The sequence below is a fragment of the Amblyraja radiata genome, chromosome 19 (genome assembly GCF_010909765.2).
Source record: "Amblyraja radiata isolate CabotCenter1 chromosome 19, sAmbRad1.1.pri, whole genome shotgun sequence".
NCBI lineage: Eukaryota > Metazoa > Chordata > Chondrichthyes > Rajiformes > Rajidae > Amblyraja > Amblyraja radiata.
Window position 1 is genome coordinate 5,986,034 of NC_045974.1, and position 16,866 is coordinate 6,002,899.

General features: G+C 40.7%; 1 protein-coding gene across 4 annotated transcripts in view; it reads left to right on the top strand.

The window, feature by feature from the left end:
* The window catches only part of fam118a (family with sequence similarity 118 member A), a 30,230-nt gene that overhangs the window by 6,057 nt on the left and 7,307 nt on the right, over window positions 1-16,866 (top strand). For 3 of the 4 annotated variants that reach the window (XM_033037543.1, XM_033037544.1, XM_033037542.1), the window contains 6 exons: window positions 1,532-1,581; window positions 2,663-2,915; window positions 6,852-7,073; window positions 7,304-7,432; window positions 9,048-9,333; window positions 11,181-11,222. In XM_033037543.1, coding sequence (XP_032893434.1) covers window positions 1,538-1,581; window positions 2,663-2,915; window positions 6,852-7,073; window positions 7,304-7,432; window positions 9,048-9,333; window positions 11,181-11,222 — 976 coding nt within the window. In that variant the 5' untranslated portion in view covers window positions 1,532-1,537. The remainder of the gene's footprint in view (window positions 1-1,531; window positions 1,582-2,662; window positions 2,916-6,851; window positions 7,074-7,303; window positions 7,433-9,047; window positions 9,334-11,180; window positions 11,223-16,866) is intronic. The other variant, XM_033037545.1, reaches the window with a different exon arrangement.

Genomic DNA, 16,866 nt, shown 5'->3' on the forward strand with positions numbered 1-16,866 from the left:
AGGGGTGATCTTATTGAGGTGTATAAAATCATGAGAGGAATAGGTCACGTAAATGCACAGAGTCTCTTGCCCAGAGCAGGTGAATCGAGAACTAGAGAACATAGGTTTAAGGTGAAGGGAAAAATATTTAATGGGAATCTGAGTGGTAACTTTTTCCACACAAAGGGTGGTGGGTGTATGAAACAACTGCCGGAGGAGGTAGGATAGTCCCTGCCTAAACTAACATTTAAGAGACAGTTAGACAGGTACATGGATAGGGCAGGTTTGGAGGGATATGGACCAAATGTGGGCAGGTGAGACTAGTATAGCTGGGACATGTTGGCTGGCGTGGGCAAGTTGGACCGAAGGGCCTGTTTCCACACTGTATCACTCTCTGACAAAGCCTGATCTCCAATAACGATGAGAAGACCTACCTGGAGGAGGTGGCTGACCTGGCACTCTGGTGTCAGAACAACAGCTTCCTCTTGAATGTCACTAAAACTAAGGAGCTGATTGTGGACTTTAGAAGGGCACAACAACCGAGGTAGTACACGCCACTGGAGATAAATGGGACTACTGTGGATAGGGTGAGCAGCTTCAAATACCTGGGAGTCCAAAGCACAACACAGTGGACAACACAAGGGAGCGCCTTTACCACCTCAGGCAGCTGAGGAAATTCAGAGTCTCTCTGAGGATCCTTCAATCCTTCTACTCTGGTGAAGTAGAAAGTATCCTGACCTGGTTTGGCAACAGCTCTGCCCAGGACAGGAAGGCTCTGCAGAGAGTAGTGCGTTTGGCCGAACGCACCATGGGAACTACACTCCCCCCCCCCACCCCCCCACCCCCACCCCTTGCAGGACCTATACACCAGGAGGTGCAGATCCAGAGCCAGAAAGATCATGAACGACCCCTACCACTCCAACAACGGACTGTTCCAGTTGCTACGGTCAGGCAAGCACCTCCGCTGTCACGCTGCGAAAACAGAGAGGATGAGACGGAGTTTCTTCCCACAGGACTGTAAACTCTGATCTCACTAGGGCGTAATTACTGTTGTGTTTTAAAAAAAATGTAAATACTGGTTCTGCTCTGTTCTGTTGTTTTGCACAATCCCACAGGCATTGCCACTTTCATTTCACTGTACATCTTGTATGTGTATGTGACAAACTTGACTTGACTATAAAGAAACTCTTTCTCTTTACATTTATTTAAGACAGACAGCAAAAAGATGCAGATGTTAGATCTCTAAAATAATGGAAATACTTGGGTCAAGCAGCATCATGGTATAGTGAACAGGAGTTAGCATTTAAGGTCAATGACTTGCAGAAAGGTCATCAACTTTAAGCTTAAACTCTGACCTCCTGCCACAGATAGTGTCCTGATCTATTTCTAGCAACTTTTGATTTATTTTACTTTTTTTGTTTTAGATGTCTGACCATCTCTAATGCTCCTGATTTATTTGGCATCTGTATGTTGACTTTAGAAATATTACTTTAATAAGCTGGAATTTGAAATTTCCATATTGATTAATATTTAGTATCACTTTTATTTTTAGGTACACATGGATTTGATTAACCCTTCTCGAAGCATTGAGCAGAAGTCAAGGTAAATAAATGGGATAGAGAATGTAAGATTTATTGTAGAAACAAAGAACTGCAGATGCTGGTTTACAAAAAAGACACAATGTGCTTTAGTAATTCAGTGTGTCAGACAGCATCTCTGGACAAATAGAAAATTACTCCAGCACTTTGTGTAAGAATTATTGTGGCAGGACTAACAGAGGTAGTTTTCAAAACGGAGATATGGTTAAAGATGAAGTTCCAAAGCTTTCATTTCATATTACTAATGTTTAAACAATAAAAGGAAAAAGGTATGTAATGATCAGATGGGTGCAAAATATAGATTTTTCAAATCGGCAAGATGTCAAAGAGTTGCCGTAAATAATTAAGTGGATTAGGAAACAGCAAAATGTAAATTTCAACAAATTTTGCTCTTCTGTGTTCTCCTAAAAAGTTGTCAAACAAGATGCGAACAGAAGTGAGAGAACAGCATGTTACACAATATATTGATTGAAATGAAGGAATTTTATTTGTTTTTATTTAATAAAAATTGTAACAGAGTTTGAAATCTAAGTGTACAAATTATATATATATATAACATAATCATATCATATATAATCATATCATATCTATCTATATACTTTTAAAACTGTGTGTGTGGGTGTGTCATTTTGCCTTTGAAACGTATCTCCTCGAAAACCAGACGCAAAAACGCAGAGATTTTTACATATTTCGGTAGGGATCTAACTTATGATTTCTGAAATCCACTCCTCTCTAATTAGGTCAATTATTTCCCCAGATTTTGAATAAAGTTGTTCACTAAACTCACTTTTTAAAAAATAATCGCCACTTGCCGGCTGCTGACGTCACAATGCCCACATGCCCACCAAGCGAATAAAATACCTCCGCGAAACACTTGGCACCTCGCCTTCATTTCGGGCTTATCGTCGCGCTACAGTATATATAATTAATTGATGGGTTTACTTATGCATTTTGGTTTATTAGCCAAAGGAGTTACCAACATCTTATGAAGCTTGTTTGCAGCAGTCTGTTTATATCTGAATGTGTGAGAATAAGGAAGACATTGGTTGTTGTATTGTCACATTTTTTTAATGTACATTCTGAAGGAAATTCCTGAAAAGTCTGACTCGCAAAGAACCTTCTGAATTGCTGTTGGTGATTGGAACTGGAGTGAGTGCTGCTGTTGCTCCACATATACCTGCGCTCTGTTCATGGCGAAGCTGCATTGAAGCTGTAATTAACGCAGCTGAGGATCTGGAGGTTCTCCATCCGTCCGATATTGGGGAGTTCCGTCAAAAAGTAACCGAAGATCGGGATCTGCTTGTACTTGCCCATGATATAATACGGAAAATGTCACCAGTAAGTCAATTGTACTTTGCACTCTAGAAGAAAATGTGCAGATGTTAAAGACCTATAAGCTTGGTCACACTGTTTTATTTATGAAGTTGATGCTTGAACATAATAAACCATAAAATTTAGTTTTTAATTTAAAAAAGTAGTTAAAACTTTTAATAGGGACTTTAAAAGGGACTTTGTTTGCCAAATAGGGACTTTGTTTGCCAAACGCTTCTAGGAAAGTAAATAATGTTGTTAAACACATTTAAATGTAATTCTGACTTGTGTATGTTTTGTTCCTGTGAAAAAATACGAGATTAAAATTGTTTAGTTTTGTTACCCAATATCATAAAATATTGATCTCTCTTTATTTTCTCTCCATCTGTCAAAACCCTTTGAGATTAGTTTGTTTGACACCCACTGGCTGGTCCCTTGACACACTGATCTTTTCCTGGTACCCTTATTAGCTGATGCCATTGTGTGCACTTACTGACTCGTTCCTTAAAATATATCATTTTAATATCCTGTTAAGTCTAAGAAAATGGCTCTGTTGACTGAAAATGCTGTAGCGATCCAGAGTGGGTGGAAGTAAATGTACAGTTTTATGCACACAATTTATATTTAACTATCCTGGACTCATACACTTTTGTTCTGGAAAAATTACTTGTTACTTCTGTTCTTTACTTACTAGCTTTTGGTACAAAATAAGCACTTTTGCTGAATAATAGACTATTTGCTGTAAGTCACTTGCTTTGCCTTCCACCTCCATTCTAATCTATTGGGTAACATTGCTGCTGGTGAATATGTTGTTTTGTGAAAAGCCCCCTTGACTCCTCTGTCCCTGCAAAAAAAGAGTCTTTCTTGGACTATTACAGATCTTATCACATCAAAACATTTTCCCAATACAGCTTCCAACCTGATAGTGCGCCAACTGTGCACTACTCACATCTAAGATCTATAAATAACACTGCAATGGTACATTAATTATTTCTGCCTGTTCTTGACCTACCGAACATATATTTTCATACCTCTACTCTTGTATCCCCTTGTCCAGTCCCTTCCTACCTACCAGGGCACCTCTCATGCCTTCCACCATTTTTACAACCTTTCAATCCTTGGTCACAACCTACTCAACTTTACCATGTACGTCCAGTCTCTCCTCCGTTCCCCTACAGAAAGGTCTTGGGGTTCTCTGCCTCATTCTAGAACAAAGATCCAACTAATTCCCCTCTACCAACACTCTAATCTGCCTGGCAGAACTTGTTACTACCCACAACAATTTATCCTTTGGTTCCCCCCACTTCCTACAAATCAAAGGGTGCAGCAATGACCCCAACTATGACTGCCTGTTGTGTCACCCCCTGACCAACGCTTCCTCCACTGTATTGATAATGGTATTGGTGTTTCTTCCTCTACTTGTGTGGAATTCGTAAATGTTATCACCTTTGCTGCCAACTTCCACCCTGCTCTTGTGTTCACCTTGACAATTTCTGATACGTCTCTTCTTTTTCTGTATCTATCTGTCTCCATCTCAAACTATCCATGAGATGTCTCCTGCAAGAACTCCATCCCCATCTCTCAGTTTCTCTATCTCTGCTACATCTGCTCTCAAGATGCTTTCCACTCTAGGACTTTGGAAATGTTCTCTTTCAAGAAACATGGATTTCCCCAACGCAGTTGATGGAAACCTTACACTCATTTCCTTTGCCACCAGAATCCGGTGTGTACAGTCTCTTGTGTCAGAATTCAATTAATGTCTCTTTGTCTCAGCTGCGCCATTATGCTCCACAAATATTTGGCTAATCATTCTAGAATTTGTCATGGTCATAGAACAAATACCTACTCTGGGCAAGAGACTCTGTGCATCTACCTGATCTATTCCATCAACCATTCCTCAGCCCACCTGACCAATCCATCCAGATCCTGCTGCAATCTTTCACAACCATCTTCACTATCTGCAAAACCATCCACTTTTGTATCATCAGCAAACTTGCTAATCTTGCCCTGTATGTTTTCATCCAAATCATTAATAAAGATGACAAACAGTAACGGGCCCAGCACAGAACCCTGAGGCACACCACTAGTCACTGGCCTCCATCTGAGAAGCTACCTTCCACCATCACTCTCTGCCTCCTTCCAGGGAACCAATATGCTCTCCATTGAGCTATCTCTCCTTGGATCCCATGCGACCTAACCTTCCAGAGCAGCCTACCATGCGGAACCTTGTCTTGTTTTTATTTGTTGTTCCTATACTAACTATATGGCCTTCCTTAGTTCTTGTTAACCTTCCCTGTTTTCTGTGGTGCATGTACAGCAATTTCTCATGCAAGTGTTACACTTCCTTTCCCGTAAGTGCACTGTTTCTTCTCCCAAGGGGCGAGAGGGCTAAATGGCTGCAGAGGGTCAGAAGATATAAATATTTTAAAAGGGCAGAATTGACAGATAGGAATAAAGCTATTCATATTTCCAAGAAATAAATGAAAATGATGTATCACTATATAACAAAAGGTTCTTGTACTCCTGAATAGAGGACTCCATTTTTGCTTTCTCGTCTCCCATGGAACCATAGAACACAGAACAGGATCATTTCCATCATTGACTCTGTTAGCTCATTGCCCTTTCTTTTTCTTCGGCTTTCTTCAGCTTCAAACATTTATCCACTCAACCCCTAGTAGGAATTGATTTCTGCTTTAATCACATCCTTATGACAAAGCTGTCCTTGACCTGACACTATGTTTAAAAAAAAAAAGGCATAACTTGACTAAACTTTTGTGAATAAGCAGGCAAAACCAATCACAATCCTCTTATTAACCATAACAATGTTGTGCAATACATGCACTTGAAATGATTTTTTACTTTGTCTCTGCATTAGCATTCTTTTATAAATGTTCCACGGAGGGGATGGGAGCATGTGCAAGCTAGGTAAAATGTCAGTGCAAAGTGTGCTTGCTTGCCCCCACTTTCTATCCGTTCATCCCTAGTCATCTACTGCTAACTCTTTAAATTTAGACACAAAAAACAAAGACCAAGGCGCAAAGATATCAAAAAATGAACCATGTTTTAAAAGAAGAATGATAATATTTTAATGAGGTAAATATGGGACAATACATTTTGGAAAGAATAGAAGGGGCAGAAATAGATATTCAATGGAGTCATTGAATAAATTCATTGGATAAATTATTCATTGGATAAATATTTGAAACTGTGGGTGTCTTGAGGAGGTGAGATTAAATTTTGATCACTTTAATGAAGAGCTGACAATATACCAAATGACTTGTTCTGCGTTGTGAACATGTATGGTTCTATGGGTGATAAAATATGAAAACCATTAAATGTTCTGTTTGATGCATCATTCTCATCTGTTCATTGGAGATCAAAATAGCTCACTAAGCAGAAAAGGAATAGCACTGGGCAGCAGCTTGACAAATATAGTGCAGGCTGACAGACATTGAACTGTATTCTAAAATCAAGTAAATATCATGGAGATGGTGAGAGTTGTGTGCATGATTTTTTATTTTGTCCTGTTGCCTGCCAAAGAAAGCCAATATAATGAATTAATAGTAATTAAAAGGAAAATGAACGTATTCTTTACCCACCAAGTGAGTTACACCAGTTAGTTAAATGATTTATGAAGGTTTTGATTGGACCCAAATGTGGAAATAATCTGAGTAGGTTCACTTTGATTCATGCTCCCATGTACTTATTTCACGCTGATTTGATATATGACAGTTTTCCAAATATTTAAATTTTGTTAACTGACTTGCCGTTCATTATGATTCTTTGCACAAATGTGTAATGCATAATACTAGATGGCCAAGTTCTTGTACTTTTAAAGCCATAAATAATAAACAATTCAATACATTTCATGCTCTCTTTGGTCTTTCAATAGCTGATCATGGTTTGGAAGAATTTAGACAAACTTGACTGTATGTCTTTACAAATATTTCCATTTGTTTACAGAGAACTGGAGATACAAAGCCAAATTTCTTCCAGGATTGTTTGATGGAGGTGTTTGATAATCTTCACAGTCAAATTCAAAATCCCATGCTCTTTGATGCCATTCTCCAGCTTATGGATCAGGGAACAATGGTCCTCACCACAAACTATGATAACCTGCTTGAGATTTTTGGTCAACAACAAGGCAAACCTATGGAATCTGTAGATCTTAAGTGCAAAGAAAAGGTTTGTGTTTTTTTTCTTCAAAAATGAGATTTTTACAAATAAATGAATTGTCTCTTTAGATCTTGCAGAGGAAGCTGCAGGACGTGACTTAATGTGGGCCAAGAATGAAAGGATTTTCAGAAGAAATGTTAAAGGTTTTAGGAAAATAACTTCAGGACCAGGCATTGACAGTCTTTATTTTGCATCATCCATTCGTTGATTTTCATTTTCATATACTTTGTGCATTACAGGTAGTTCAATGGGCAAGAGGTTTACAAAAGTACAGTGTCCTTCACATTCACGGACTTTTTACAGATCCCTGTGGCCTGGTATTGGACCCATCAGGATACAAGGATGTAATGCACGATCAAGATTTAATGGTAAGCATTGATTTTGAACTTTTTTAAAGCGACATTTAATTTGAAAGGTTTTCAAAGGAATATGTGATATAACATTTAAAAAAGTTTACTAAAACTGCTACCTGTAAGGCCAAAAGACTGTAGAGCTGCTACCTCACAGCGCCAGAGACCCGAGTTTGATTCTGACTATGGGGTGCTGTCTGTGTGGAGTTTGTATGTTCTCCCTGTGACAGCATGGATTTCCTTCGGGTGCTCTGGTTTCCTCCCACATTGCAAAGAGGTGTATGTGTATGGGTTAATTGGTTTCTGTAAATTACCCTCTGTGTGAAGGATTGAATAGCATCGAACTAGTGTATGGGTGATCGATGGTCAGCATGGTCATAGTAGGCTGATGGGCCTGTTTCCACGCAATATCTCTAAACTAAACTGAACAAAAATGGAAGGAAGGCATGGTAAGGCTTGGCTTCAACAATGAGGAAGAAATGTTGATATATTATGAGATTACTTCTGTATATTACCATAATATAGCTGGAACAAATAGGGCATTGTGTAGCTTATTATTGCTTTGAGCTCCAAGATATAGTGAAAAACTTTGTGTTGCGTGCTATCTGCATGAATATTTGCGTGAATCTGACAGATTCCATACCGTTTAAAGATATCCTTTAGGTTTGAAATGCAAATATACAAATTTTATGGATTTGGTTCAAATTTAAGCTAGTTTTACTGTCTGTTTTACTGTCTTTTACTATTATTGATTCTTTTCAAAGTATTGACGCACGATTAGTAGGAAGCTTTTTGCTTACAAAATACACTGAAATCTTAATTAACATTCATAGTGGCTACTTTTTGAACCAATTTATATTTGTTTGTTTCTGTGGAAATTCAACCAATGTGGCAGAATCTATTTATTGCTAAGCCAATTTGGACTTAAAATTGGCTTCTGATTTTTTAAAATTTTGCTTTTGTATGTTTTTAATACAATATTATGCCATTAATCATATAACTTTATCGATTGTTTCTTTTGTTTATTTGGCATGAATTGCAATTTTAGCTTCAGATAGTATTCCTGTTTGTGATTAAATCGTTTGGGAGTCACAGCAACCTGACCTGTTGATACAAGGACAATATCACTGTTACTTAAACATTTTGCATATCTGTGAACAGTGAATAATTCCAAAATCAGTTCTATTTAAATAGCTGCATTGTTTGATAGTATTTTAGGTCATCGATAAAGATGTCTCCATTCTATATTGATAAAATAGCCAATATTGTATTCATAAAATAATAGATGCATTGTCGGCACATTCAAAGATCAGTCGGGTAAATTTTTCTTTATTTCATTCATTTATCCGCTGACTTTTTCCCACCTGGTTCTCGCCCAATCATGCATTAGCTCGACAATTCATCCGCAAGCCGTCTTTGAAAATTTGATCCATCAGTATTAATGCTACCCTTTATTGAACTTTACAACAATGTGTCATTAATTTAATCAGATCTGAGGTATCAAGAACCTTATTGCCATCCAGTGTATTATGTTTTTTACAGTCATATATGCTTTGCACACTATAGGTGATCCATCCTATTAAGGAATCCCTGAGAAAATGATTAACCTTTTTGGATTATTTTTCCCTGGCAGGAAGAATTTCAAGAACTGTATCGTATCAAGTCCTTTGTATTTTTGGGCTGTGGAGAAACTCTGCGGGATCAGATCTTCCAGGCACTGTTTCTATATTCTGTTCAGGACAAAGTAGATTTGGAACACTTCATGTTGGTCCGAAAGGATAGCCATGATCATTTCTACAAATTGCAAGCAGAAATGCTGTTGCATGGCATTAAAATAGTGTCTTATGGCGACTGCTTTGAATATATGCCTCAATATTTCCGAGATTTGGTTGCCCAAATTTGCAGACGGAGAAGCCCAGGTAAATCACCAAAACTATTGAACGATAATTATTTTAATGGTGCATAATGCTTTAATGAAGTTACTGAAAATATTGATTGATGCTACATTTTAAAAAAAATTCATAAAATTGTTTACATATCTGTCTGCGGATATAGAAGTGACAGCAAGACAAAATATAGAGGAACTCCTATCATTTAGTTTATATATTTGCTAATGATGCAATAATAAGAAGTTGTGAGAATACAAATTCAGTGACACTTCTCATCCCATACTTTGGCTATCTACTTCCAAAACAGTCCATCGGTAGTTTTACAGCAGGACCAGGGGATTTGTACTTTGTCTTTCTTGTTAGGTCTTAACAAGATTTAGCATTACTAAATTTAAAGTATGATTTCTACTTTTTTCTCAAACTGATCTATAATTTAAAAAAACCCAAGATCTCTTAATAGCTTGCAGATTGGCACCCAAAGGCCCTAGGTTTAATTTTGAAAGCTCAGAGAAATTTAGGTGGGGTAAAGAGGAATACCAGCATGAAATATTGTTGTGAATCTCCAAGAGTTGCCATGTTCATATTCATTATGATTTTGGAGACACAAGAAACTGCAGATACTGGAATCTTGAATAAATCACAAAGTGCTGGAGGAACTTGGTGGGTCAGGCAGCATCTGTAGCGAGAATGGACAGGTGATGTTTCAGTTTGGGACCCTAGTCTAAGATCGGGTCTTGACCTCAAATGTCAACTGTCCATTTCCTCCACGGATGTTGCCTGACTGCCATATTCATTCAGCACTCTGTATTTTGCCTGTTATGATTTTTATTTGGAGTGTGAGATACTTTGCTGAAAGATTGTTTACCAAACTCGCATTAGATGTCTTTAAATCATCCCTAGCTTAATCTGCAACAAGCATTGCCTTAGACAATAGACAATAAGTGCAGGAGTAGGCCATTCGGCCCTTCGAAGTGATCATGGCTGCTTCTTGTACTCGTGTGTGATCTTTTACTCATTTTGGGAACTGAATATGTATGTAGGCATAGAGTTACAAAGCAGAGGTACAGGAAGTTTGACCCAATTTATCCAAGTCAAATCTGAATCTCAACATCTCATTTGCCACCTTTAGGCCTATGTCCATTTACCGACGGCTTAACCTAACTTTCTAATGGATCCATGTCTCTTTGTAAACTTTCATATTTTCTTGGCTATCATTTTTTGGAGTTGTAAGCAAACCTAATCTGTCTACTGAAATTTTCATCCAAGTCGTATGACAAACATCTAATGTCCCAACATTGATTCATAGAAACATAGAAAATAGGTGCAGGAGGAGGCCATACGGCCCTTTGAGCCAGCACCGCCATTCATTGTGATCATGGCTGATCGTCCCCTATCAATAACCCGTGCCTGCCTTCTCCCCATATCCCTTGACTCCACTAGCCCCTAGAGCTCTATCTAACTCTCTCTTAAATCCATCCAGTGACTTGGCCTCCACTGCCCTCTGTGGCAGGGAATTCCATAAATTCACAACTCTCTGGGTGAATTTTTTTTTTCTCACCTTAGTCTTAAATGACCTCCCCTTTATTCTAAGATTCCTTTGGTACACCACTGGTTATAGACTGTCAGGAAAATCAAGGTTTTGCTCTTAGAGGATGTGCTGTGTTGCCTTAGATATTATTTCGACAGAAGTACAGATTTATGATGTTGTACAAGTCTTAATTCTGACTTCATTACTTGCTATTCTGGGTTTTTTGTTTTAATTGATGCATTTGGGGTCAGATCTCACAGTTATGCTCTTTAGAGTGTGAAAACTAGAAGCTTGAGGGTTTTATCTAAACCTTTTCCCTTTTCAATTTTTATTCCTCTCTATTTTAAAGCTGATCTGCAGCAAGATGGTGTGCAAGACACATCAGGTGGTGGTAGGTATCTGATTCTTAGCGCTCTGGAGTGGGCTACAGTCACACTAGATCTCCTGGGATTTAGTAGACTGGAACTATTATTGTTTTACGATCTTGATTTGTCCTCATGATGTGGGTATTGCTGACATCTATGTCGCCATTTATTGCTGATCCCTAGTTGCTCAGGGAAGATAGTATTAAGCTGACTTCCTAGTGATGATAGCGTTATTAAAATTGAAAAAAATATTGCAGAATTTAATTTGACTTGAATGATTTTCCTTGTGTTGCTTTGCTTTTGATTAACTTCCCAATGTTACAATCACAACCATTGTGGTCTGTCTGTTGACGCCTTTGTACTGGAGAAGGAGGGAAACCATTATTGAGAACATTAGAAAACAGCAGCACCAACCAGGGGAGTTTCTCCTCTCACCTGCTGCAGCTGTTGAGGTGATGGTAAATATTTTTGCTGTGGTTTCCTTTCCGCCTACTGAAGGTGACTGGAAGTAGATTGCCCGGGTTAGCTCTAGGTCTAAATCCTGCAACTTCCCATCACCTTCACTGAAAAGACAAACAATTTGAGAAGGCAGGTCAATGCCATTTTCTCAAGGGTAATTAACGTTGGGCAGTTAAAGCTGGCCATGCCATGCTACCTAGATCTTAAAAAAATATAGTTGCATATAAAAATGATTACATTATATGAACTCTTGGACTCTTTCTTTGACAGTCCTATCAAATTTATACAATCTTTTGGAAATCCCCACTGAGTTTGTGTTTTCAAGAACTTTTTGTTACATATTTCCTTTGTTTTTGTTATTTCAAACAAAAAGCTGTTGGTGTATTTAATGTAGTTATGAGTACATTTCTCTCCTAAATATAAATGTTATTTTTAGTCTATCTTCAAAAGAGAATTTTTTTGCTTTTGGTCTTTCACCAATTTTCTGATGAAATGTGTGTGTCTAATGTTCTTGTTTTGTAATGTTATGAGTATCAGCATTGACCAAAAGAAATGTAATGTTGCAAATACTGATTCAAGATTGGGCAGCAGAATGGCATTTAGTGCCGCACAGCGCCGAAGACCTAAGCTCAGTAGCGACCTTGAGTGCTCTGTGCGTGTAGCTTGCACACCCTCCTTGTGACCACATGGGCTTCCCCCAGATGCTTTGATTTTCTCTCGCATCCCAAAGATGCGCTGATTAATTGACCACTGTAAATTACACCAAGATTCTAACTGTTGAATATGGGAAGAATAAAAATGGGATGAATGTAGGATCAGCGTTAACAAGTGGTTGATAGTCAGCATGCTCTAACTGAACTGACGGCTTGTTTCTGCGCTATGTAACACATTAGACAGGACAGGGGCGGAAAACCCGGGGGGGGGGGGCAGGCGGAGGGGACACGTCCCCCCCATGTTTTGAGAGGTGGGGGCCATCCCCCCCAAGTATTTGTGATCCGTATTTTAAAATCTCCGCTTTCCGCGAGACAGTGGGGGTGGGACTGATGATCGAGGGCGCGATGATTGGAGGTGGCACAGACCTGCGCCTCATCCGCAGCCGGGAGCCCGGCCGGGTCTCCGGCGCTGTCCCGAGTGCCCCCCACCCCCCCCGCGGGTGGCCAGAGAGGTCGAGCTGTACCCCCAGGCCCACAGCCAGCGCAGAGAAACAGCACTAAACCCAGCTCAACTCTGCCTGTCCCGCCAGGTTAACCTGCCTGGGCTTGCGGGAAATATGGCCAGCGCGGAGAAGCAGCGCTGGTGTCCCGTCAGTCCAGACAGGGCTGTTGGTTAACCCGGTGAGACAGGCAGAGTTGAGCTGCATTTAACGCTGGATTGAGCCTCCGAAGCCTCGCGCGCGTGTGTGAGTGTGCGCATGCGCGCGCGGCTTCCAAAATATTTGGGTCCCCCCCCCCCCACTCCATGTTTTGATAGCGAGTTCCGCTCTTGGACAGGAGACTGCAGATAGAAACATAGAAAATAGGTGCAGAAGGAGGCCATTCGGACCTTCGAGCCAGCACCGCCATTCATTGTGATCATGGCTGATCGTCCCCTATCAATAATCCGTGCCTGCCTTCTCCCCATATCCCTTGACTCCACTAGCCCCTAGAGCTCTATCTAACTCTCTCTTAAATCCATCCAATGACTTGGCCTCCACTGCCCTCTGTGGCAGGGAATTCCATAAATTCACAACTCTCTGGGTGAAAAAGGTTTTTCTCACCTCAGTCTTAAATGGGCTCTCCTTTATTCTAAGACTGTGGCCCCTGGTTCTGGACTCGCCACACATTGGGAACATTTTTCCTGCATCTAGCTTGTCCAGTCCTTTTATAATTTTATATGTTTGAGATGCTGGCATCATGGGCAAAAAACAAACTGCTGGAGCGTCTCAATGGGTCAGGCAGCATCTGGAGGACAAGAACATACAGTTTCATCCCTAAGGTTAATGGAACACTCGATTTGCCTGGATCAGTGTAGCACCAACAACTCTCAAAAAGCTTAACTTGATTAGTATAGGACGTCGGGTTATGGGAGAAGGCAGGAGAATGGGGTTAGGAGGGAGAGACAGATCAGCCATGATTGAATGGCTTGAGGGACTGAATGGCCTAATTCTGCTCCTATTACATAAACTTATGAACATGGGAGCATCACCTCCAAGTTCCTCTCCAAACACATACCGGCCTAATTCAGCAGGACAATCAACTTGATTAGCACACCATCAACCAGCCTATGCATTCTTGAATATGTATTCAAGAGAGAGTTGGATGTGGCTCTTGGGGCTGACGGAATCAAGGGATATGGGGAGAAAGCAGGAATGGGGTACTGATTCTGGATGACAGACATGATCATATTGCGTGGCGGTGCTGGCTCAAAGGGCCGAATGGACTACTCCTGCACCTACTTTATATGTTTCATTCCATCCACTATCTGCATTTGTGTGCCATATACAAAATGAACTAAAATTAGTTAGACCAATCTTTCCTTACTCAAGACGAGAATAGAGAGGAGACAACCGGTAGAAAGAAGTGAGAGGAAGGGATGGGGCAAGGAAAATTGATGGGTGGATCCAGGAAAATAGGCATTTTTGGCAGGTGAGTCGAGTGGGTGAAAAAAGGCTGGAGACAGTCATAATAAGTGGAGAAGACAGAGCTGCATGTGGTGGTATCTGATAGGAATTGAAGTTGAGGAGTAAAGTGTAGAACCAGCGGGAATTGTGTGGGGTAGATGGGAAAGGGATGGATGGGGTGGGTGGTGTCAACCGCGGACCCGAGAGCATAGGGAAACTGATGAGCAGAAGGAATAGATGGAGGAAGGGAAATGAACTGGGTGACGGGTGTGGAGTGGAAAGAAAAGTATGTGTATGAGATCCTGGATAGATCAGAAATAAAGAGAATAGTTGAGCGGTTTGGCTGAAATTGCAGAATTCTATGCTTGTGCCATTGGGTTGTCGGCAATCCAAGAAGAATATGAACTACTATTTTTCCTATTTGGATGTGGCCTCACTGGCAGTGGAGGAGATCGAGAACAGACGGGTTGGAATGCAAAGAGTATTGAAGGAGCTAACAACTGGGAGTTCCAGCAGGCCCTGGCAGACAGAGTGGAGGTGTTTGGTGAAACTGTTGATCAGTCTTGGCTTGGTCTCATCAATGCAGAGAGGAGGGTGCAGAGAGAGCACTGAATGCAAGTGATAAGGTTGGAGGCGTGTATAAACGTCTATTTCATCTGGAAGGCTGTTTAGGTCCTTGAATGGCAATAAGGGAGGGGGTGCTGGGACGTGTTTCACCTCCTGTCATTGCAAGGGAAAGGTCCTGAGGAGAGAGGAAGGGATGAATGAACCAGGGAGTCACAGAGAGACTGGTCTCTGCAGAGATAGAAACATAGAAAATAGGTGCAGGAGTAGGCCATTCGGCCCTTTGAGCCTGCACCGCCATTCAATATGATCATGGCTGATCATCCAACTCAGTATCCTGTACATGCCTTCTCTCCATACCCCCTGATCCCTTTAGCCACAAGGGCCACATCTAACTCCCTCTTAAATATAGCCAATGAACTGGCCTCAACTACCTTCTGTGGCAGAGAATTCCAGAGATTCACCACTTTCTGTGTGAAAAATGTTTTCCTCATCTCGGTCCTAAAAGATTTCCCCCTTATCCTTAAACTGTGACCCCTTGTTCTGGATCCCCAACATCGGGAACAATCTTCCTGCATCTAGCCTGTCCAACCCCTTAAGAATTTTGTAAGTTTCTATAAGATTCCCCCCCTCAATCTTCTAAATTCTAGTGAGTACAAACCGAGTCTATCCAGTCTTTCTTCATATGAAAGTCCTGACATCTCAGGAATCAGTCTGGTGAACCTTCTCTGTACTCCCTATGGCAAGAATGTATTTCCTCAGATTAGGAGACCACAACTGTACGCAATACTCCAGGTGTGGTCTCACCAAGACCCTGTACAACTGCAGTAGAACCTCCCTGCTCCTATACTCAAATCCTTTTGCTATGAATGCTAACATACCATTCGCCTTCTTCACTGCCTGCTGCACCTGTATGCCTACTTTTAATGACTGGTGTACCATGACACCCAGGTTTCGTTACATCTCCCCTTTTCCTAATCAGCCACCATTCAGATAATAGTCTACTTTCCTGTTTTTGCCACCAAAGTGGATAACCTCACATTTATCCACATTATACTGCATCTGCCATGCATTTGCCCACTCACCCAGCCTATCCAAGTCACCTTGCAGCCTCCTAGCATCCTCCACACAGCTAACACTGCCCCCCAGCCTCGTGTCATCCGCAAACTTGGAGATGTTGCATTCAATTCCGTCGTCCAAATCATTAATATGTATCGTAAATAGCTGGGGTCCCAGCACTGAGCCTTGCGGTACCCCACTAGTCACTGCCTGCCATTGTGAAAAGGACCCGTTTACTCCTACTCTTTGCTTCCTGTCTGCCAGCCAGCTCTTTATCCACATCAATACTGAACCCCCAATACCGTGTGCTTTAAGTTTGTATACTAATCTCTTATGTGGGACCTTGTCGAAAGCCTTCTGAAAGTCCAGATATAACAAATCCACTGGTTCTCCCTTATCCACTCTACTAGTTACATCCTCGAAAAATTCTATAAGATTCGTCAGACATGATTTACCTTTCATAAATCCATGCTGACTTTGTCCAATGATTTCACCACTTTCCAAATGTGATGCTATCCCATCTTTAATAACTGATTCTAGCAGTTTCCCCACTACCGACGTTAGACTAACTGGTCTGTAATTCCCCGTTTTCTCTCCCCCTCCCTTTTTAAAAAGTGGGGTTACATTAGCTACCCTCCAATCCTCAGGAACTACTCCAGAATCTAAAGAGTTTTGAAAATTTATCACTAATGCATCCACTATTTCTGGGGCTACTTCCTTAAGTACTCTGGGATGCAGCCTATCTGGCCCTGGGGATTTATCGGCCTTTAATCCATTCAATTTACCTAACACCACTTCCCGGCTAACCTGGATTTCACTCAGTTCCTCCATCTCATTTGACCCCCGGTCTCCTGCTATTTCCGGCAGATTATTTATGTCTTCCTTAGTGAAGACAGAACCAAAGTAGTTATTCAATTGGTCTGCCATGTCTTTGTTCCCCATGATCAATTCACCTGTTTCTGACTGCAAGGGACCTACATTTGTTTTAA